This window comes from Sceloporus occidentalis, unplaced genomic scaffold (genome assembly GCF_023333645.1).
Source record: "Sceloporus occidentalis isolate IW3139 unplaced genomic scaffold, rSceOcc1.0.p SCAF_35, whole genome shotgun sequence".
NCBI lineage: Eukaryota > Metazoa > Chordata > Lepidosauria > Squamata > Phrynosomatidae > Sceloporus > Sceloporus occidentalis.
The window spans coordinates 419,917-442,933 of NW_028317015.1; the positions used below are offsets into that span (position 1 = coordinate 419,917).

The 23,017-nt window shown below is 38.9% G+C and overlaps 3 protein-coding genes across 3 annotated transcripts; 1 reads left to right on the forward strand and 2 right to left on the reverse strand.

Moving 5' to 3' along the window:
• The first annotated feature begins 2,538 nt into the window (after nucleotides 1-2,538).
• On the forward strand, nucleotides 2,539-8,341 carry LOC149297937 (protein RER1-like). The gene is made up of 6 exons (XM_089487968.1): nucleotides 2,539-2,619; nucleotides 4,741-4,845; nucleotides 5,170-5,269; nucleotides 5,908-5,986; nucleotides 7,035-7,170; nucleotides 8,249-8,341. The coding sequence occupies exons 1-6, from the start codon at nucleotides 2,539-2,541 to the stop codon at nucleotides 8,339-8,341; spliced, it is 594 nt and encodes a 197-aa protein (XP_089344094.1).
• A 5,063-nt stretch (nucleotides 8,342-13,404) lies between these two features.
• LOC149297938 (peroxisome assembly protein 10-A-like) lies at nucleotides 13,405-20,432 on the reverse strand. The gene is made up of 6 exons (XM_089487982.1): nucleotides 20,318-20,432; nucleotides 15,892-15,972; nucleotides 15,183-15,589; nucleotides 14,769-14,944; nucleotides 14,476-14,611; nucleotides 13,405-13,473 (listed from the first exon to the last, which is right to left on the reverse strand). The coding sequence occupies exons 1-6, from the start codon at nucleotides 20,430-20,432 to the stop codon at nucleotides 13,405-13,407; spliced, it is 984 nt and encodes a 327-aa protein (XP_089344108.1).
• Nucleotides 18,015-19,148, reverse strand: LOC149297939 (actin-5-like). The gene has a single exon (XM_089487994.1). The coding sequence runs from the start codon at nucleotides 19,146-19,148 to the stop codon at nucleotides 18,015-18,017; it is 1,134 nt and encodes a 377-aa protein (XP_089344120.1).
• Nucleotides 20,433-23,017: the final 2,585 nt, after the last annotated feature.

Consider the following 23,017-nt stretch of genomic DNA (forward strand, 5'->3'; position numbering starts at 1 on the left):
GTAGTGTAAAGTGTCACGGTTTGTATTGCACGAATGTCCTTGGAAACTACACTTCCCAGCGTCGTGAGGGCCTCGGAAAAGGGTCTATTGCTAACCCTGTCTTCATTTTTTTTTCTCTGAAAGCATATGCGGTTTTTTTCCTCTTGTACTATAGAAGGGGTTGCATTGTATGTTCGTAGCATGAACCAATTAATGTTTTCCAGAGCCCCTTAGATCGATATGTTTTATGTCATGTATACAGATATGACAATTGGCAATACCTGATTGACATGGAGTGCTGCAGTGCAACTGCTCTAATACATGTAATACACGGGTGGTCTGTGGATCTTCCATAGTGTACGTATAGGTGAATGGATCTCACTTACCCAGGCCTATGGTTTCCCATTCTTTATTGCCGTGTTACCGATCCCAATTAACAGTTTAAATTTGAGCTTGATCTATACAACCGGTACAGGACTGGAGCAAATAATCTCAATAAGTAACTCCTTTGGTAGAAAATGTTACGAGTTAACGGACTGCTGCGTGTCCATGGTTTGCTAGTGTTATGTCTTCTTACAGGGCAGCATGTACCATATTCCTCCATTCCCTTTATATGATTGAGTCTTAAAGTACACTCATCAGTTGAAAGAGGAGGATTTTTATCTTTCCCGCTTGTGTTTAGGTGAAATTAAGTTTGTATCTTGTTCCCGTATGTCACTGCTTTATAGATATAGGACATATATTTTTCCTTATTATTTTTAGCCTGTGCGTGGTCTTTGTTGACCTCACGAGGAACTCAACTTCTTATGAGATTCCTCAAGGAGAACATCTAGTGGCCGGATAATAAGCACAATCAGCGTTTGGAGCAGTATTAGAAATATGTATTAAAACCTTCAAAAAGGACGCTTTCTGGACAAGAAGCTTTTTACAATGCAGACAGCTGACTACAATTCTGTAGTTATGACTTGCAAGGGGTGACAGTCAGACAGTTCTTCTAAAAACCATTACATGTTGGAAGGTTTAAAACATTCAGTCCCTTCCTATGTAATCAGAAGAACAGGTTCAATTAGTGATACACAAAACAGTTAGGAGTCACAGGGTCTGGCAAGTTGACCAAAACCTGCTACGCCAGGCAGTGTTTCCATACCGATAATCTCTGGGGAAATGTCAGCATTATTTAAGAGTCTGGAAGGCAACCTTAGACATTGGTATATATGATGTGTGTGTATATATATATATATATATATATATATATAAAATAGCCCCAAAATGCAACAACAAACCATCAGGCGTCCTCTCCTGAAGACACTGGTATTACTTTTCAAGTACCTGTGTCTAGCAGTACCTATGGTTGTTGGCCTGGGATTTCAAAACCTAAAATGCATGTCTAATGTCTGTGCTATGACGTTAAGTAACCCACAACAGCACTCCTATCGGGTCTAAATTTCTCTTTAAATGGGAATGGTTTGTTCACCCATTTCCTTACTGCCCTCATGATGTGGCGGATGAACCAGTGTATTGGAGGTTTCTGCGGCCTTTTTTTTTGTACCTTCTCTTAAGAATCCTTATTAATTGTACAAGTGGTTGGACATCAAGTTTTGTCCCAATAAAGATGTAAATCTACCCCTTGAATATATGTATTGTATTAAGCGCTGCGTAAATTGTTGGCGCTATATAAATAAAAGATAATAATAATAAAACTCAGCTAATTTTTCCAAACAATCTGCATATTGCGTTTAATGTGCTTCGTATTTTAACACTGAAATATACTGTGCTGGATAATAAAGCCTGTGGTGCAAAAGGCATTTTTGTAGCTTACACATTTTGACTTCTTTACGAATAAATCCACTCAAGTATTACAAGGAATGGCAAGTGAGCCGCCTGCTGATCTAGTGCTGGGGGCCACTTGGTTGGCCTGGAAGTATGTGATAGCCCACGTATTCATTATAGCATGGAACTGGTTTATATGTTCTGAGACGTGTAAATTAGGGGATGGGAAATATTTGTGGAAAGAAGGAGTCGTATTGGCGTATTTTGACACAAAGTGTTTGAATGCATACAATCGTGTATATAATGCGTCCGGGGGGCTATAGTAGAAGGTGGAAGTGTAATATCGGAGGATCGGCTACACAGATGTGAGGTCGGAACTAAAGACATCTTCGAGTATGAGACAAGATTGTTTTTTTTCACATTTTTCTTGAAGAAGTCTTATAATCGAGCAAATACGGTACTTACTAAGTACTTTAATACACGTTAATGTTTGGGGCAGTAAACTGTCAGTTTTAAGATATGGTACCAAGTAACATTTCCGTTTCGTCAGTAATAATGGTTTTTGCTACGGACTTCCTTACCCGTGTGATCTGTCCTGCTGGATTCCACCCAACAAGGGATCGCCAGCAGTCAAATGGACCTTATTTCTTGTATGTCCGTTAGTGTGATCAGCATTGCAATTTTAGCAAGAAGCCATCGTTTACCGACACAGACTTCACGTAAAGATGCCGTAATCCGTGCTTGGTTTCCTTCTCTTCACCTTTGTTATGTTGTTTCCACAGAAACAGAATGTCAGAGGGGGACAGCATCGGAGATTCAGTTCATGGGAAGCCTTCCGTGGTGTTCCGGTTCTTCTCCAGATTTGGACAGGTGAGCCGTAAATTCCTCTGAAATCTAGTCAAACAAGTTACGTTACTTGCTAATGAAAGCTGGGGTGGAGGACGATTGTCGTCTGCAAACCTTTTTATATAATTACATCTGTTTATTAAAAGTAAATAGTTGGGATAATGACAATTCGTAAGTAACAAGTAGAAGTAGTATGAATATGGATATACTGTTCTGTCGTCTCCTTTCTTGGTTCATGAAGTCAGGCGTATTTCCTCTGCTTTAATCACTTGTTATAAATGGAAGTTGCTCTTATTTCTTTCCTGTTCTTATTGTGTATTTTCTTTGTCTTCCTGTCCGTTTTTAGATCTGTTCAACACTATATTCACTTAAAAAAAAATAAAAATAATAATAATAAGGCATTTATTTTACATAGGGATGTTTTAGGTAAGCATTTCTTGAGTTATTGATCTTCTCATGTGCCCATACATGACCCCATGCTAGAAAACATTTGTGGGTCACCTTCACTCACCTTGTGGAGTTCCGTCAGTAACACCAAATTTTGTTTATTGATAGTATATTAATAATGAGATTATTTATTATTATTATCTTTTATTTATATAGCGCCAACAGTTTACGCAGCGCTTAATACAATACATAAATTCAAGGGGTCTGACAAGACGAGAATTGACAGACTAAGACAAACCGATACATTAGGTGGAGAGAGCCCGGCTCGCTAGCTTACAATCAGAGTTTTCACATAACATAATACTTTCACATGGCTGGATAGTCATGTGTATATTTTCTAGCTCTGGTATCTGGTTCCTTATCGTACTTCATGTGGCAAACAATAAGATGGCTCGATCTTAATCACCCAGTTGGACCCTCTGGCTGATGAAAATCTGTGGCAAAATGATTTAATTGGCCAAGTCAGAACTTCATGAGCATTGCTATAAAGAATCGCATGGAAATTACCCTAAATATCACGACTGACAACAATGGCGGCCTCCAGGTCTGCAGATGAAGGAAGCTCATTGGGGACTAACTAGATAAAAACAGTTTAACCACAGCATTTAATGTTGATAGAATTAGAAAAAGAATATCCGATAGGACTTTAATCACAGGACTTCACATTTTACAGATGTATCTCGCCGTTTCTGGCTTGGTGTCGGCCTGTGCATGTTGCTGGAGTAATAGTCAACCTCCCAGAACGGCACACAAGATGTCTCTGTAACCTGACAATTCAGTGCTTTCCTATCGCAGTTCTAACTGTTGGCAGGGTAAGCGTTACCCTGCGTTCTCTGGGGCACGGAACCTGGAGCAACTACCTTACGCATACTCTTCTTGCTTCATTTACATAAAATCTCCGAGGGCCTCTTGCCCATATAAAGGGCCGAGCGTGTTAAAAATATATTGCATGATAAAGCGACTTGATCTACATGCGGCAGAGACAATTTAAATTAGCTGTGCCCTCTAAATGCATGTTTATACCGTTACCAGAAGGTTTGTTTTCACTCGTTAATTTTAGAACTACTAGTTTTTTATTATAGAGTTAATTAATATAGCACAGATACACCACCAGAACTGGACTATCCTAAAACGCTTACTCAGACGCTCACTCATCGTGGAGTAAGCTATTCAATGTTTACGTCAATATTTACTGTAATTGCTATTTGTCTTTGTACATGATGTTCGGTTGCTGGATTTGGCATCATGTGAGACGCATGCTGTGATAGTAGCCTCGGGGCTAGACGACAGGTCCCGATGTTTGGAATGGATTGAAATGTGTGCCTTCAGATTTATTTTATCTAGAACTTTATGCGTCTTGGCTAACCCTTCAGAGCTGCCGAGACTTCCGTCGGGGGAATACGTTGTAGTGTCTTTACAACTCTGCAAGGCGAAGTTCATCTTCAAAATAACCTTACAACACTATTTAATAAATAACTCCCAGCAAAAAGCCATCAAAACCAGAATCTGTGCCCCATCTTCCTGTGCTCAAACATAGGCATACTTCCTAAAAGTCATGGTTTTTGTGGGACAGTCCTGATTTTTGGGAGCTCTCCTGAGTAGTTGCCGTTCTGATTACTGAATGCCGCACAGGAGGACTTAAGATCTTGCGTGAGGATTTGTAAATGTTTCTAATGTTCTGTTTTTAATCATTTTTAGGTTTATCAGTCGTGGCTAGACAAATCTACGCCGTACACGGCCGTGCGATGGGTGGCGACTCTTGGGCTAAGTTTACTCTACATGATAAGGGTGTATCTACTACAGGTACGTATGCTTTTGTTTGTGTGCGATTTTGTGTTCATTCTGGGCTCCTTGACTTTCCATGAAAAATAGAACGTCGAGGGGAAAATGATGCCGACGCCAAATTATACAAAGATCAGTCGGTGTACTTTTTGTACATTGTACAGCGCAATGGAATTTGATGGCGCTATATAAAACAATAAATAATAATAAGCATTTGTGATTCTCCAGCACTGCAAAATACTTACGGAGGGTTCTGATTGTAAGGTGTTTTGTCTTGTGTTTTTTGCATTTTCTATATTGTTGTTCATGTTATCTGAGTGTTTTTATATTTGTTTTTCTTTGCAGGGATGGTACATAGTGACGTATGCCTTGGGTATTTACCACCTAAATCTCTTCATAGCATTCTTATCTCCAAAAGTAGACCCATCCTTAATGGAAGACTCAGGTATGGCCACGTTCTGCATCTGCACAATCGTGTTCTTATATTGGTTATTTTAAAAACCCTATTATATATCATTTTCTTTGGCATGTATATTATACCCTTTTTTACACGGAAAACCTGCTTTTTTAGTATTTTGATAGCTACAGTTATGTTTAACCGACATACAGTCAAGCTCCACATTTGGAGGATTCACTTTTACATAGTCATAGAACAATAAGTGAAAATTGTTATGTCCTGTTAACCCATTGTACAGCGCTGTGGATTGTGACTGCCCTTTATAAATCAATCAATAATAATAATTGGTGAATTCTATAGATTAAAGTCAAAGCGGGGTATTCTCAATTATTGAGAATTGTGGTTCTCGTTAAAAAAAGAACACGCAAAGTTATGGTTTTGTGTAATTCCCAATGTAACATGACAAAAATGATTAGTAACAAGCTTTAGCCCACCTGACATGGAACAAATTTATTAAAACGACTTTGGGATGTGTATCTAGTTAGATTTTCCTGCACTCCTACTTACAAATCGGGTTGCACAAATCTTTATGAGCGCAGTTGTGTTTGTTCTACGTTTTATGTATTGTCCAGAGTGGAATCAGGCTGAAACGTTACACGTTGTATGTAAATTATGTGTTTTTGTAGATGAGGGGCCATCTTTACCCACTAAACAGAATGAAGAGTTTCGTCCCTTTATCAGGAGACTGCCGGAGTTTAAATTTTGGTGAGTATATACTGTTTGTTTCTGAAAAAGAGACGGGCATCAGAACATAAGCTGCAGGAATCGGTGTTTAGGTGTCAGACCAACCGGCTTTGGCATTTGTTCAGCCCGGTTTAAACAATAGAGCGACCCTGACGTATGATTATTGTATCTGAACATCATTTATTTTTTTGTGTTATGAGGTTTTGTTTCCTCTCTGTAAACGTGATAAGTTCTCATTTTCTGTATTGTGTGCCAGTTTTTCTCTGCACATTTATAGCTATTAGGCCGTCGGAAGGTAATGCCTTGTCTGATATGGCTTTGCTTTTTATCTCTCCCTCGATACAAAGACATCCTTTTCACTTGCAGTGCTTGGTTTCCCTGATTCTGTAATCCTTTTATTACGTGAATATGTAAGCTTGAATTTATTCCTGGCAATTGTTTAAAAGCCCAGCGCTGACGGTGTCGGAGTAGATCCCGCTAATACTATATCATTGGTAATGGCAGTGGAAGTGCATGGATCTTGGTATTAAAGGATACATTGAGTATTCATTGAGTATAAGCTGTGCCAGGAGACATGAAACATAAAGTCATAAAAATCCGCCATGATACACATTCTTCATTTTGAGATATATAATAAAGTTCAAATTTTTTAAGGTTCTATATCCAGTACCTTAAAGAGAAAGTTAACCCCTCAACCTCTTAATAGACTGTAAGCTTGCATTGGACAGGTCCTTCTTCTTCTGTACAAGGAGGTCTTAATGCATGTTCACATTATTGTATATTGTCAATTTTAGCGTTCATTTTCGCTCTCCCCTATTGTAATAACACCGTGGAATCTAGCGGCTCTCTAGAAACGGAACGTCAAATGGACAGTACTGCTTGTAGAGGCTACATGACAATTCTCCAAAAACACAAATTGGAAAATACACAATACTGTCATTCGTAAAAAGGGCCGCTTCCACTTATTTAATGCTGGTATTTTACATGATATATGTGCATTTGATGGATAAAAACACATGCGCTGAATAAAACATGTACTGCAATAACTCTTTTATGTTTTGCTTCGGAGGCACTCGGCTACTAAAGGGATCGTCGTGGCAATGGGATGCACTTTCTTCGAGGCGTTTAATGTGCCCGTCTTTTGGCCTATCCTCGTCATGTATTTTATTATGCTTTTCTGCATTACCATGAAGAGACAAATCAAGGTAAATTGTGCTGCTTGAACAGTTTAATGGTTATGGTGCTGCTTAAAAGGTATTATTTTGTACGGTGTCAGCGAGCACATTTTATTTCTATTTATCATCTGAGACGGTGGAAGCAAGGTAAATGCTTCATTATTATCCTTGCTTTCTTTGTAAGTTACATTAAGGGAATGATCGAGAACTGCAACGTTCATCACTTACGCCGTAGGTCTATAAAACATAGCATCTCACGTTGATACAATGAGGAGTCCACTCTAGGTCGGTCTGTAGGATCTGAATAGCTCAGCATCCGTAAAACAAGCAGGAGTGTTTGAGATATAAGGGCAACAACAGATATTTCTTCATGCATTGTCTAATCAGAAGGGGATTGTGTGGTTTTTGTTTTGTTTAAATTGTTTTCCCCGGTTTAAATTTGTGATAATTAGATAACCCCCCCCAACATTTCAGGTGTGGAAATAGTCACACTTGGGTTGAGTTGCGTAGCCAGGGGTGGCATGGAATTGGGTGGAATGGGAGCCATGGGCACTCACCTGCCTTACGTGATTAGCCACCTAGCATTTACAAGAAGGATGTGCAGGAGCTGCAAGGCGGCTTCTGTTCATTGCTTTTTCACCTCCCTTGGCCAGTCATGGGAGGTCCATCTCCAACTTGGCCCATGACCCCTGCTGCCCACAAAAGTTGGACAGGTACCCAGGACAGTAGGATGGTGCCAGAAAATCAAGACCTTCCTGCAGAAGCTGGGACTATTGGGAGGTATGCAAAAGACTGCTAAACGAACCACAGAGAGGACCGGCCACAGACACAGCTTGTCACTCTTAAATGTGATAATAAAAGCTGCAGAGTGGTAGTTTTGTTATTCAAACATCCCATTGCATATATTTTCAGGTATTAAATCTGCATTGTTTTTATTTATCTATATATATATATATATATATATATATATATATATATATATTCAAACTGCAATAGCAAATTCTGCAGTTATCCTGAGACTGAATTTATGGAGATATTGTTGTTTTTATTGGAATAATGGGTTTGAACGGGGCACAATCTAATTTCTTTCTCGCGCTTTGTTTTTCAGCACATGATAAAGTACAGATATATACCTTTCACGCACGGCAAGAGGAAGTACAAAGGCAAAGAAGAAGCCGCCACAAAGCCATTCTCCAGTTAAAAGAAACTTTTGACTTTCTTATGTAAAAAAAAAAAAAAAAAAATCAAACCAACAAAGAGAAAAGAAAAAAAAAAACAGTTTTGGGCCATTGTAACAATGCCTTTTTATTCACATAGGCAGGAGTGATTTTAAAAGCTGGTAGTGCATTTTTCCAGATTTTTTTTTTTCTTCTTCATTTTCCTTTCTTTCCTGGTAAAGACATCATTTTGCTTTTGATACTTTGTTTTTCTTCTCTGGTTATTTCGGCAGCTATGGTGGGCCACATTCTGATGTTAACTCTACGTAGATGTTTTATGGATTAAACCTTATCTCGCTAACACAGAATTACCAGGTTTTAAAAACACTCGCCTCATCTTGAGTAGCATTTTGTGCACTGCATATATTTGGTTACATCTCCCCAAAACATAATAAGAAACCTATTCCTTAGTAACCAAATTCCAGCAGTGCCTTATTACTCCATCAAGTTCTCCAACGTGGAATGAACAGGGTGACCTCGGTAACACCCAGGAAGGTGTATACAGAGTTTGACGACAGAGATTGTCCCGGTAGACTGTTGGATATATTTTATTAGTGAGTTTGATGTATAAGAATGCCAACGTTTCGGCTTCAGTTACCACGGTTAGGTATCCATTTTCATAATGAACCGACAAACTGATACTGGAGTTTTTGTAGCCATTTTCATTTTAAATTTCATATGAACAGTTTTTGTTTTTCGGTAAACCAGAAAGCATGCTGTCCCCACATAAAGAGTGCACTGTAGTAACGTCATAGACTGCTCCCAATAAATAAGAATTCATGAATGACCTTTAACAAAATGTGGTGGGTCGCTGATTTAGTAACTGAGGAAATGCAATCATTCTTTGGATTTTGAGGTTAGGCTATGAGGGTGAGTGTTTGCTTTTAACATGTTGTGTGCCAGTGGGCTTTGCAAAGTGTTACAGCAGAATAAGGGGTCGTTGTATGAAACGTGAATCTGATTGAGAAGCAGTCTTACCGTAAAGCAACCAATTGAACAGTTTTCCCATTGACAACAATTGGTTGTTATGGTGACTACTTTGCACCACATGCAGTGTGTGTGTGTATATATATATATATATAAAAATTGGTATGTGTGCTGCAAGTAACATGGAGAAAGCTTTACAGCTTTTGGCTAGCTAAGCATTATGGGGGTTGTAGTTCTTAGTCATGCCTGTTGGTTACCGCTTCTCTGTCCCATATACCAATATGAACACCAATATTAAAGGCAAAGGTAAGGTGGCTAAAGTTACTGATTTATGATATTTAAATGGCAAAGTAGTTTGGTGGGGGGTTTTTTTGAGGGGGGGGTGAATTACTTACAAAAACAAACAAAAAAAGAACCTTCTCCACAACTAACATCCATTGGAATGAGACAGCAACAGTTAACATTCTAAGGTCTCTGAACATTATCACTTACAGAAGTGGAAGGATTCTGAAATATTACACATTATACTTTAACTAAAGGACATTAAACTAACTTCTCAGTTCATAGCAAAATCGGGCTGCGATTTACATTCTCCACCATGTAAAATTGGGAGTGCAAGGTTTGCAGCAGTTAGGAAGTTAGAATTCCATCGACACGTTGTGCTAAATGGATTGCTAGCTCCTATGTACATGAAACTAGGTTCTCGGCGGGGCGGGTTTTTACCTGCTAGCGGGAAGCTGCCATTCGGGTACACAAGTAGCCTGTTTGCCAAAACAATTAACCCCTTATGTCTGTCTTCTGTACAGTTGTTGGAGAGTGACACGATACATTTACATGCACTCTCTCTGTCACAATGTAAAGATGACCTTTCTTGTTCATTAAATGTTTCTCATGATAGATGTTCTTTAAGGGAGTTTGGTTATACAGTGCATCAGTCTTTCACGTTTCCTATGTGTTAATACATGCATTTACCAGTGACTTGCAGTGTTTTGTGTAAATTGTTAAACCATTGGCTGCGTGCAGATTAATTAACCTTCATATTTACCCATAATGGTTCAAAACAATTTTTTTTATTACATTGATAATATATCTATATATGTGCATATGTTTAATTATTGGTTGGAATTATTTCATTGTATTTTTTTCTTCAAGCAGATAATTTAATATTTTTTTGTCAAGCTACAAATGAAAAGATGAACAGGGTAAGGGCAAATATAGGTACATTTTTAGTATGGATATTGATTTATTTCTGCAGTTAAACTCCAGATATCTCAAATAATACTTCTAACGCAGGCATGTTGCATATACTACATGGGGCTTCTATTGCAACAATGAAACAATTGTTGGATATTTAATGACACATTAAATATCCAACAATTGTTCCATTGTGTGAGGTTAATCACATTTTCCATTATTTGAATATTTTATTCTAATACTTTTATTTTTTAAGGGGTGCACTTCCACTTTCCATGTTGGCAAAATAAGAAAGTGGCCTTATCGCCATAGCAACTGACGGAATTGTCCAATCAGAATTTCATTGAATGCCATGACAATTTAATTTCGAAACTTTTTCAAAACTGAGCAGATTGAAACGTTCCACTGTGCACACGGGAGGAGAAGGAAACCTGTGCTTTTGGGGGGGGGATACGCAAACCTATCACACAAAACACAATAATCTTTATAATGGCAGACGTGTGTCTAAGTGTATTAAGACAATGTGGCATTAGATCTGAATTAGTTTGGGGGGAAAATTCCCTTTTTGAGTATTTAATCACTACCAGTTACATTGTGACAACAAAGTAGAAGCTGGGATTACAAAAAAAACATTTTTGTGTTTAAACTTTTAACACTTTGCCTGAAACGGTCTTGCTTGGATATTGCATAACATGCCTGGATCTTACATTTAAAAATAAAACTGTTTTTATCATGCCTTTCCTACCGGATTATTTTTCAAAAACTGTAAATTTCCACACAACAATGTCTGTTTCTCCAAGATATTGACAAAATAAAACATTGCCAAATCTTACTTTTATTCTCAGTTTTAAAACACAACCCAGAAATAAAGGGCTGTGTGTCAGCGGAACCCATTGTGGCGTAATACATCATGGTGCTTATGTTGGCCGTGTCTAGTCCTGTGGTACACAAAAGAATATCTTATCTGTTTAATGAAGAACCAACCCCAAAGAGTTTCTTCATTTTTATTCTTACCGAGTAATGAATGAAAAGCACAATAAGTCTCTTCTAGGATATAAGATCCGCCAGCTGATCAATTTAACGTAAACTCTTAACCATTACCAAATGGTTTTAAAGCTGTGGATAAAAAGTTTCAAGCAGTGATATCTATAAATTAAGTTTTATTTGTTATTTTACATAATACAGTTAATGTTACATTTTCTCACACAATAAAAACAATTATCACGCTTTATTATTATTAAACAAAAGTATAATGTTAATGTGATCTTCTGCACACAAACTTTCGCACTTTATTATTATTATTAATGCTATTATTATTGCAAAACCTCTACAGACTCTGGAAATGTTGCAACCTTATAATTTGTAGACATTTGGCAATCAGGTAAACATTTCTGATTAATAGTGCACATGATTTAGAATGGATTATTTTACTAAGAAAACTAGATACGAATTTATTAATCGGTGAAAAGCTGGTGAGATTTTATTTTGGTGCAAATACTGCAGAATATGATGGTGCCATAAAAATCAAACAAAAAATAATCAACAAAGTATTTGTTTAAAAACTGGGGGTGAGTCTCCAAAATAAAATTTCTCCAATGGTTTTCCCAATGGGGGCACAAAGGCCTTCCTCCCAGATGATTGCCGAGAAAGATGACAGTTGTAGTCAAACAGCACGGCAGGCATGAAATTAGTTTATTTCCACTACAAAAACCACAGATCAAGCTAAATATTGGAGACCCGTTGAATACTGTAAATATCAAATATGTATGAAATACTGCGTGTCATATTAAGATATTCAAAACGAAAATGTGTTTTTTGGTTTCCCATGGGAGGCACTTTTCATAAAACCCTAAAAATAAGGGTGATGATATGGCTATATAGGCGATACAATTGTGCATTAGAGGTAGGGAGCCAGCTGGATGCATGGCACAAGCTAAACCCAGATTGCCCTTGAACGTCCTATAACATGAAAATAACATCTAGGAAAGGATAAAATAACACGCGAGGAGTAGCTCGAGTAAATTCGGCTGTGCCTCACTTTTCAGCGCTCTATGTGGGCCAGTAACTCGAACGCCGACTGCCCCTACTATATTGTATGCTTACCAGATTTCCCCTTTGACTGTAGAGGCTAAAGTGCACATTGCATGTCTATGTTAAAATAAAGCAAATTAAGGTGTTTAATCTCCCATGGCTAGTGATAGAGAATTTGTATAACAATGACTAGGTAGAGGCCAAAGATTTCCCATTAAAGAACAGACAATGGAATTCCACAGGCGGCTAACAGTTATGACCGGTTTGATGTTGAGGATGGAACCCAGTATTGAAATGTACTTCATGTTTCATGTCCATAACTGCGGGAGTTGTGTTTCAGCTCTTAGTATACATTATGAAGGTCCCACCCTACAGAGCTTCTGCTACAGGGAGAGCGTGGCTGGTCCTGTATAATGTTTGTCAGTCTCCTCACGCATTGAATTATACATTATACAGGGCCAGCCCTGCACTTCTTGCTGGAGAAACCTGCCAGCGTTGGCTCTCCATAAAAAAACAGTGAAGTGAGTGATGTAAAATTACAACTTTGCCGCAAACTCAGCAAAATAAATATGGATTTTATTGTATTTGGAGAATGGAAACATATTCTGTGTAGAGAGGTATAGGATGGGTACAATTGCATTGATATGGTACCTTTGTTATTGGACTTCACATTATGATGCCCCATCTGTATTGAGTATATGAAACTGCATGCTAAATCTAGTGTGCGTGTTTATTTTTTTCCCAAACCTCAAAGATTCTGTAAAGAAGCTGGCAATTTTGGGAAGTTTCATGAAACAGTATGAGACACACTTCTGTCCTGCGACATAAGAAGCAAAGTAGCTGCATTGTAAGACGCTTCTTGAAGTTCTTGAATGGGTGGACACATTCCAGCATGTTATCGGTAATAGCGCAAATAGACAAGTTTTTGCGGATGAAACTTTTCTCGGCATAATGGGCATTCAGCCTGAATATAAAAGTGAGAATTTAGAAAGCATTAATTTAAGCACATTCAATGAAGCATATAAAGAAGTTAGCGGGTTCCACGTGTGCTTGCGCTGTTCCAGACTGTACCACTTTTAGGGACCGAATTAACACTACACCCCAAACTGAATAAAACCCATGATGTTCCTTAAATATTCTACTAAAGATTCTAGAGATGATCGAAATGTGCTACAGATTCCCACTGCCACTATCTATGTGAAGCAGTACTGTACTGTTTGCATCATATGACAGGTAAGCACTGTAATCTGTCTGTGACATTATACTAGTGCTAGTGGTAAGGGAGCCTATGATGGATCTTTCCCATCCTTGGCCCCTTGCGAAGTTAGGTGTGTTTCGTATAATTTTTCTTATTAACATACAGGTGAAGGTATTCGATAGAGTCACTGCACTAGGGGAGTCATAACCAGCTTCACAAGGTACTTGGAGATTGCAAAGGAAACTGCTCATCCTCTCCATGACTATATTAAATTGAACCCCCATCTCAAGGCATTGCAGATGAGTAGTAGGGTAGCAGCTTGGGCACTTCCCCCAATTCTGATATTACCTCCTATGTCTAAAATGACTTGCAAATATTTCCTAATATGATGGTATTAACAGCTCTTACATCATGAACATATTTCAGAAAATAAAAGATTGGTTCATTTTGGGCCTTTCCAGACCAACATTCTATTGTTTGATACAAGTCTCTGGAGAAGCCTCCAACTTGTTTCATTACCCGTAGGAGAGATTCAGGTTTACTGTAGGAGGTACCAGACTCTTTTATTATGATTTAATAAAAGTACATTTGCAACAACCCATTATACAGTTCCAATAGTGTTGAGGTGCTGTCACCCCACATTTTTCCAAACCTTTCGTTTATAAAACAAGTTAACAAAATAGAGGCATTTTAAGCATCATTTTTTAATAAGCATCACGTCAGTTAAGCAAGAAAGATGTAGTTGTCAAGTGTCTCCACCTTCCTTACCTTTGTGTTACACCATTCAGTGATACACCCCCAGCAGAACAGATGGCCACATGGTGTGGCAGTGCTATGTCTTCGGGATTCCAAACAAAGGGTGCATTTTGAGGGTTTCTGGTAGGATTTGTCATGTGGTGGGGCCCTGCAAGTATATTCCAGATAACATATTAATAGAAAAAGGGGGTAAAAATTCATTTTGAAGAGATTTATTTATTAAAAAGTCCTCTTAATGAATGGGAACACTCGAGTGCACCGATGTAAAGAGCTACTCTGATCTCCCTCACCCTGAACAGGATTACCTCTGGTAAGACATCCGGCGGTGGAGTTTCCACTTCTGCTGAGCCTCCTGCTTTTGGTGGAAATTACTAATCTGAACACCGATAAGTAATGCGAGGTGAATCAATGACACTACACCAAGAAGGCTATAACTTCTGCGTACAGGCTGATCATCTCCAAGAGATCCTCGGACGCGAAGCTGTAAAGGTTAAATTTTACATGAGAAAATTACCAAAGTTTTCATGGAAAAATAAGCAATTTACCTAGTAAAGTTAAATGTGCTCTTACGCACAAAACACACAAAAAATACAACACTACCATATTTCAGAAAAAAAAAAATAGTGTGTCAACTTTTAATATAACTTATTTATGTCTTGCACACTGAGCATTACACCTGCAGAAAAAAATGAAATAGTATCTAACAAAAATCTACTCACATAGTTTATTCCGGTTAGGCGTTTGGCAATATGATAGAACGTTCCATTCAAGTAGAATATGGCAAGATGTAACCTTCTCAGGAAGATGATGCTCTGTCTAATAACATAGACGGTCTTTATCAAAGTCTTTCTCTGCTGCTCTGACAGGGCAGAGATCTTCCGATGAACCTTCCTCCTCAGCCATGACCTCCGGTGGGATCCAGAAGACAAGCTGCCATGTGACACCCGGATTCCGTCAGTTTCTATTTGGAGTTCCTGTTCCAAGAGTGCTAGCTCCTTTTCCAACAGGTATGGGAACACCGTATAGCCACATATGAATACAGCTCTCTGAAACAAGGACGGAATCTTCCTTTTTGATGAATCAACTTGGACAATGTTTACGTATTCCTCCCCAAGGGTTTGGTAACCTGAAAAATAGCAGTGCCATCAGAGCCTAACACATTTCAGATTGATTATTTACATCATTAAATACATTGAAAGGCACACGATTGACATTTTATGCTCGCATATAACAGACATTTTTCATGTGTTTGACAGTCTACAGTGAGAGAACCTGGCGCACAGATATTTTAAAATGGCAGAACTATGTGTTTTGTTTTACTTTTATGTATATTATTAAATTACCATGTTAGTGCTTACGTTCTCTGCAAGTTGCCTATGGTTCTGGTATAACGTTTTAAGTACACTGAATTACTTAATAGAGCCTTACCTGAAAATGTAGTTATCGTGTAATATGCAACATCACACAACAACTCAACTTCTTTTCGCCATTGTAACCACTTTTTAGCACCTGCAAAAAAAAAAAAAAAAAAAAAAAAATACATCAAGGAGATAAAGAGTACAGGTATAAAGGTATTGTGAAAAGGTGATGAGGGTCATGGGAGAGGTCACCGACAAGAGAGCAGTCCCGGTTTCCAATGTGAAAGTGGCTGTTCTAAGCAGAATAATAATTATTAAATGAAGAATAAGCTGTTGCTGTATGCTACGTTACAATAGGAAATCTAGCATGTATTATGCAGTGGTGCTGTCACTATAGCAACCATAAAATGTTCTTGGCGATTGCCCTACTTTTGCATCAGTCTGGCTCTTTAAACATAACTCCCGTTCCGATAAATATGCGTGGTGTTAATTGTCTGTGGATTAATTAGAGGGCCCTGAAAGCTCTGGAGGAAGCGTGTCGCTTACATATAGCTTTAGAAACACTGATGAGTCTTTGCGGCTTCCTTACTAGGCCATCTACTAAACAACATACAATGACACATGGATCATCAAAATGCAGTTACTCCATGATAAATAGGCGTCTGTGTGCATGGGCTACAGCTATCTAGGTAGTTTCAGCCAATACTGATGTAGTGCAGGAATTACATGAAGATGTCTTCTAAGAAAATAAAAAAAAAAATGTTCTGTTGAGTGAGTGAAAATTAGGGGGAAAAAACAAAATTATCATGCACAGCCAAAATGAAAAATGCAAAAAGAAGTGTCACATAAGATTTCAAGACCAAGGAGGTCTCCTCTTCAAAGCATCTGTCTGTGAAAGGATTCAAGGTAGTCCTGAAACTTTGACTGGGTGCTAAAAAAAATCATTTGATTTTTGAACATTAAATACTATTCCTGACCAGAGGACAAGTCTAGTATTCCAAAGCGCTCCAATCTATTCACGGAGTTGTTGTTTTTTTTACGGAAAAGAGTGTTTCCACAGCTTATGCGCAAGTTGGGCCATCAACTAAATCACTAGACACATATCAGCGAATAGCGACTCCAAAGTATTATAACTGATGGGCCCATTAACCTGAATCCCACCCAAAACTTGGTGGGTTTTGGTTATCCAGCTGGTGTTTTAATAATATTGTACAAGTTGAAAACTCCACTTACCATACTTTATTTATCATGAATAAAGTGTGCTCATAAAAACATCAGCGGAAAAGAAAAACTCAAGCTGACTGCTTAACGCATTCCAAGCCTATACTGGCGCTTACTCGTGAGCTTATGAATAAGCGCCAGTATAGGCATGAAACTCCTTCTGTCAGCTTGATGTTTTTTCTCCCCACTGATGATCTCCTGAGCACACTTTATTCACAGTAAAGGGTTGAAGGAAGTGCAGAGTATGACATTTTCTTTTACCTTGCTTTATCATTTGTGCTTAATCTCTACACTGAGTGATACTTTGTAGCCAGATTATTCTGTTTTATTAAGAATATTGTACCCTCACAACAAAGAGCATTCCAATCCCCAGATGTTATGTATAAAATGTCAGTGTTTTCTGGAGATGTTATACGGTATATGGATCATCCCAGCACTTCCAGTAACAGAGGTTGGACCTCCTGCAAAACCCGGGCTTTGTGTCGTAACCCCCGCAAATCTCCCACTTCTGTGTGTTTTTCTTGCTTTGTACACTCGATTTTTGCAAGTTCCTTGCTTGTATGTACCTTGTGCAGATGAGCTGTAAAATAGCATCTGTTTTTGAGCTGATATATGTAAATTCTGGTTTTGAAGCATATTTTGTTGTTTTCATTCTGTACTCCATTATGCTTTATTTATTGGACATCAAACCACACCTAATGCATCACATTCTCACCATTAAAGCACTCATGTTAGATTTGGTGAATTGTCATCATGTTACCGTGGGTGACACATCTTTCTGTGTGTCAAAAATTCACCCTTTATTACATCAAATAGTTGTTTTGGATAAACCTGGACTTTAGAATAACGTTAGGGTTAGTAAATAAAGAATGAGACAAAAGAGTGGGTTTTTTGCTTATCTTTTATTAAGCCTGTCACAATTGATGTCACAACATTTTGTCTCCAAAGGCAAGGAAACAATGATGAACCTTCTTAAAGGCATTTTTTATGAATAATTCCTGGGCCAAACTCAGTATAGTCCTTAAATGTGACCCACAATGAGTTGAAGGCTGAGAGGCTACTAAGGATGGAGCCACCAATCCACACACAGAACTTCCTTTCTGGCGGTGCCACGATATTTATTTCCATTGTACTTGGTACCAGAAGCTGCATCTCGTGTAAAAGCCGTTGTTCAAGTCCAGGAAATATGGAGGATCCACCGGACAAAAGCACATTGTTATAGAGAGAAGTACGTATGTCGATAGGACACTTTGAAATACTATTGGTAATCAGTTTATGTATTCCAGGGGCTTCAACACCAATGGGTGCTGGTGCAAAGAGCAACTCTGGAGCACAGAACAGCTGACTGCCAACCTCGATATTGTTCCCATCAGGTAGTGTGTATGTTTTGCGGATTTCCTTGATGTCCCTTTCCATTTCTTTCTTCGGGTCTATGGCCACATAGCAATGCGTCTCCTTGATATCGCTCACAATCTCCCGTTCCGCAGTGCTTAAAAAGGAATATCCACTTTCCAAAAGGAGCCTCATTAAATATTTAGTGATGTCTCTTCCTGCCACATTAAGCCTGGACATAGCATGCTGTACGCAGTAACCTTCATAAAGGGGTACCGTATGTGTCACGCCATCGCCACTGTCCACGACTATGCCAGTGGTACGACCAGAGGCATAGAGTGCTAATGTAGCTTGCAAGGCAACATACATAGCAGGGACACCAAAAACCTCAAACATAACTTCTGCCATCTTCTCACTGTTCTTTAATGGATTCAATGGCACCTCTGTCAGTAGCACAGGTCTCTCGCAAGATTTAACATGCAGCTCACAGCTATATACATGCTTCCATATTTTCTCCATATCTTCCCAATTCGTTATTACACCACGTCTGACTGGATACTTTAATGACAAGACTCCTCTAAGGGACTGTGCTTCTTCTCCAATGTAAAAATCCTTTTGGCCTGCTCCCACCATCGTTGGGATTGCCTTTGGGCGGCCAACTATTGACTTCATTACTACTCTAGGAAGACCCTCTCCAGAGAATCCCGCTTTGCATGATCCTGATCCGTTGTCGAAAATCACAGCTGGTGCGTCTAAAAACTTGGTATCACACATTGTGATTTATTTGGATGCCTACGGAGAGTTTTTGTCTGGGATCAAGGAAACTGGAGAGAAAGGTTGTTTACTCCTTCCTACCTTTAAGATGTTATCATGTATTTACATTCCACTGGGTATGTATGAAAGCAACAGTGATGTAACAATGGCCTGATACAAACAGCTACATCTACTTAAAGGGACAGTATCAATATTAATTTTAAAGGCAATAACTGCCTTTTTGATACAGCATCAAAAAAGCAAAGTCACGAGGCTACTTTCTGATGTCATAGGTGAGCTAGACTGTTGAAAAACATGCCAGCAATATGTATAAGAAAAGGGCAGATACAAGCTTTTTTTATGCAGACTGTTTCAAACAGAACCACCCAGCAGACCTTAACAGTTAGTGTCAACACCAATGATCTTTACACACACTAAAATGCAAGATGTGGATGAGTTGGTGTGTCATCTGCACTGTGGGGATTATTCACTAAAGGCAGAGTTGGCAGGAGTGTTAACAGCTCCACTTCCCTATCCATTATGAAAGGCCATACCCAGTGAACCGCCACTGAATTATACATGATGCAGGGCCAGCTTAACCCTTGTTGCTGGAAAATCATGCCAGAGATGGACATTCACAACGAACAGTGAAATGTGGGCGTTGAAAACACTACTCGCCCATTAGTGAATAAACCTCTGTGGTCTATCATTATATATAATTAACTCTGTGCGATGTTTAGTGGATAAACCCCACAGCCGGTCTATATGTCTTGACAATGCAAAAGTCTACCTAAGAACTGTAAGAAGCAACACACATCAGATCAAAAATCAGAACAGGATGGCCAGACCACCTCTGATCTCCGTTACGGTGGCTTCATATACTGAGAAAAGTTACACATGGGGAACGATTAAGGCATAAATCGCAAGTACACATTAATAGAGGAGTCTATGCCGATAACAGCTGTTCATGTTTCTTTTTTTCCATAGACCCCCATCAGGTCCAGGCAGCCTCTACATACCTCAACACTTATACACAGAGTACTGAAAATCTCATCATGCTCAGGCAAAACATGCATGATCATGTAGCTCACTTAGTCTACAGGAGTGAGAGAAGTGCAGCTGTTCATACCTAGGCAGAGCAGTTAAATCATATTTAGTGTTAGACTAGTTATTTTGGCCAATAACCGTACCTGCAAAAGCCAGACAGGCCTCATGAGCCTGGCCCCTCAGGGAGCCCTGGAAGTGCTCATCCTTCTGACAGCTGCGGATGAGCTGGGGCTGATTGGCAGGGGCGAAGACAGCCATGGCGGCGGGGAAAGCGCTCTAGCGCTGCTTCCTGTGAGTTTCATAACCCGGCACCGGCCAGAATCGGAATAACGGCTTTAACCACTTAAACCGACTTGCACTATCACCACCAGTACCCTGCAGGCGCACTCCGAACCGAGAGACGCCACTTCCGGGTGCACGCTGCGTCAGATGACGTTCGGATTAAAGGTCTGCTACGTCTGCGGCAGTGTTGCCTCGGCAACCGGCTAACGGTGGCTTATCTGCAGTACTGCTGCGACTGTATTTCTGTTACAATACTACATTTTCATAATAAAATAATTAACTGTAATACAATCAAATAAAAATATATGAAAGGGGTATGTGTGCCGTGTGTCTCTTCCCGCCCTCACTGGTGTGTGAACTGGTGGACCTAAATACAGAACCCTGAATGTATTAAAATACAGTAATAATTTTAGTTGCGCTAAAATACTGTACAGTTTGAAGCAATACATTTAAGACCAAGTGACATTTTTAAATACTACATTTTCACTCAAATAAAATGTAAACATAATGCATGGCTTTGCGGTTTCTAATCATGTTTCTTGTCAACAAACTGAATGTTGTAATATTTATATATAAAACTTTGGCAGTGGAAGGGTTAATGGAACCTTTCCTGCTAGTTATCATTGTTATGTAAGTATACATGCTACCTATATTACCCTGATTCTCCGCACACACAGAGTGCAAGCAGTTTTGAGGAACCATCTCATTCCTGGCAAAGTGATCTGCGAAGTGTCGGCTACCTGACAAAGGGATTCACAGAGAGCAAGGATTCCAGCAACAGATCTGAAGACTAAACTGCACATTATCATTAGATTAGATCTTTAGATTATCATTTCTTGTTGATGTTACATCTTAATATCCAAACCTTATATTCAAAAAGATCCCAATTAATAATTTTGCTTCTTTTTTCCATTTTAGTTCTAGTCAGAGTTAACCTCTTAGTGCCCAGAGTGAGGGCAGTTTTTCAAGCCATGGTTCCCCAGAGGTTTCCTCCAATAAATGGGTGCTTTTCCTCTCCTGTATGCTGAAGAACGACTCTTTGTGAGTCCAGAGGTAGCTCTTTCTTTCTCCCCTCCGTCAATATATTTTCTATTAAATAATAAAGCCTTGCTTGTACCCATAATCGTTTTCTATGCATAATTATTTCAAAATACTAAAAGGAATTAATCACCTGATGTGCTCATGAACCTTGTTGGACTAACAATTAGATTTTTATGTCATTTCAATTTGATCCGGGGTGAGGAAGGAATTGTTTTACGTATAAAGCAAATGTCCTGCTAGAAGGGGATCATGTTGGTTTAGGGGTATAGTTATGACAAAGGGTGTAGGCAGCAGCATATTTACATTGTCCTCTGCTCTAGGCCTGACCCAGGGCAGCTCCCCAGCAGCCATCTCTACCACATTTGTTGCAGAGCACACGAATAAGCTGACATATCCGAAGGCTCCACAATGAGTATGGAGGAAGCGGTGGCTGAGGTGCTTCCCTGGGAGAGATCAATGGCAGCTCCCGATCTGCCATCCTCATTTGCAGAGTGCCAGGATATGGCATCATATGCTTTATCTTGAAATTGCCACCAGTATTCAGAGTTCCAAGGTTGCACATGTCTAAGTAAGAACCCCTTATTAGAAACACTGAAAAACAATGCTGTGTCCCGCTGTTGGTTTGGTATTGTCTACACTCCACCACCAGTAGCAGTTCAAATTATGTGTGCATAATACTTGCCTACTTCTGACAAAGTTTTATTCACCAAAAAGGAAGCAGAGCAAACAGGCTTGTTTTTCCCTCAGAAATCTCATGGTCCTGCCATGAGATAAATAAATAATGAAAAGTCTCTTCCGACCATAAAAAGGGTATAAATGTCTCAACCTCAACATGTTTTGCCCAGATCAGTAAGTCTGTAGTGGCTTCATCAGGAGGTGCTGTTGCACTATAAATGTTATGTATTGTTAACCTAATACTACTCCCATTTAACTGCAACCTGATTTATTGCCACTAGATGGCGCATACACATCGCATTTAAACCATTTTATGGGAAAAAAATACAAACAAAATTACAGATTTTTGTGCTATTGGAATATAAATATTTCAGTAACTTTCCGTATAAATTTGTCCACGTCTTGCTAATATACATCATCTCACGGTGAAGTAATACCACCATCAGGGCTTTCTATCTCACTTAAGTTTGCTTGATAAAACTGACAAAGTACTTTTTTGTTAAGGAAAAGCCATAAAAAATACTTTATATGTTTTTCCATAGTCCAATGATTTTGGTTAACATGGTTTGCATTAAATCTGCAGTGGTAAACTATGTGTCAATACATACCGGCATTTTTTCTGCTGTATACTACATTAAACACGTGTAAAAGAGTGAAAAGTTGTGAAAACCAGTCTCAGACCGTATATAAAGTGTATAAATAAAATAAAAAAGGGGGATACTACCCTTCTTGGACCGGTCACACAGCTGCGACCCTGTAACACACTCTCCAGGTGTAGAAAACTCGCAAAACAATCCAACCAGGTGCGCTCGTGTTAACCGATAAAATAAAATAATATAAAAAAG

What these genes read in the sequence shown, in the direction of transcription:
- LOC149297937 (XM_089487968.1), top strand. Translation starts at nt 2,539, where the DNA reads ATGTCAGAGGGGGACAGCATCGGAGATTCAGTTCATGGGAAGCCTTCC. An exon ending in TCTTCTCCAGATTTGGACAG is followed by an intron (nt 2,620 to 4,740) that starts GTGAGCCGTAAA and finishes AATCATTTTTAG; the next exon opens with GTTTATCAGTCGTGGCTAGA. An exon ending in TAAGGGTGTATCTACTACAG is followed by an intron (nt 4,846 to 5,169) that starts GTACGTATGCTT and finishes TTTTCTTTGCAG; the next exon opens with GGATGGTACATAGTGACGTA.
- LOC149297939 (XM_089487994.1), bottom strand. Translation starts at nt 19,148, where the DNA reads ATGTGTGATACCAAGTTTTTAGACGCACCAGCTGTGATTTTCGACAAC.
- LOC149297938 (XM_089487982.1), bottom strand. Translation starts at nt 20,432, where the DNA reads ATGGCTGTCTTCGCCCCTGCCAATCAGCCCCAGCTCATCCGCAGCTGT. An exon ending in CACGATAACTACATTTTCAG is followed by an intron (nt 15,590 to 15,891) that starts GTAAGGCTCTAT and finishes GCTATTTTTCAG; the next exon opens with GTTACCAAACCCTTGGGGAG. An exon ending in GCCTAACCGGAATAAACTAT is followed by an intron (nt 14,945 to 15,182) that starts GTGAGTAGATTT and finishes TAACCTTTACAG; the next exon opens with CTTCGCGTCCGAGGATCTCT.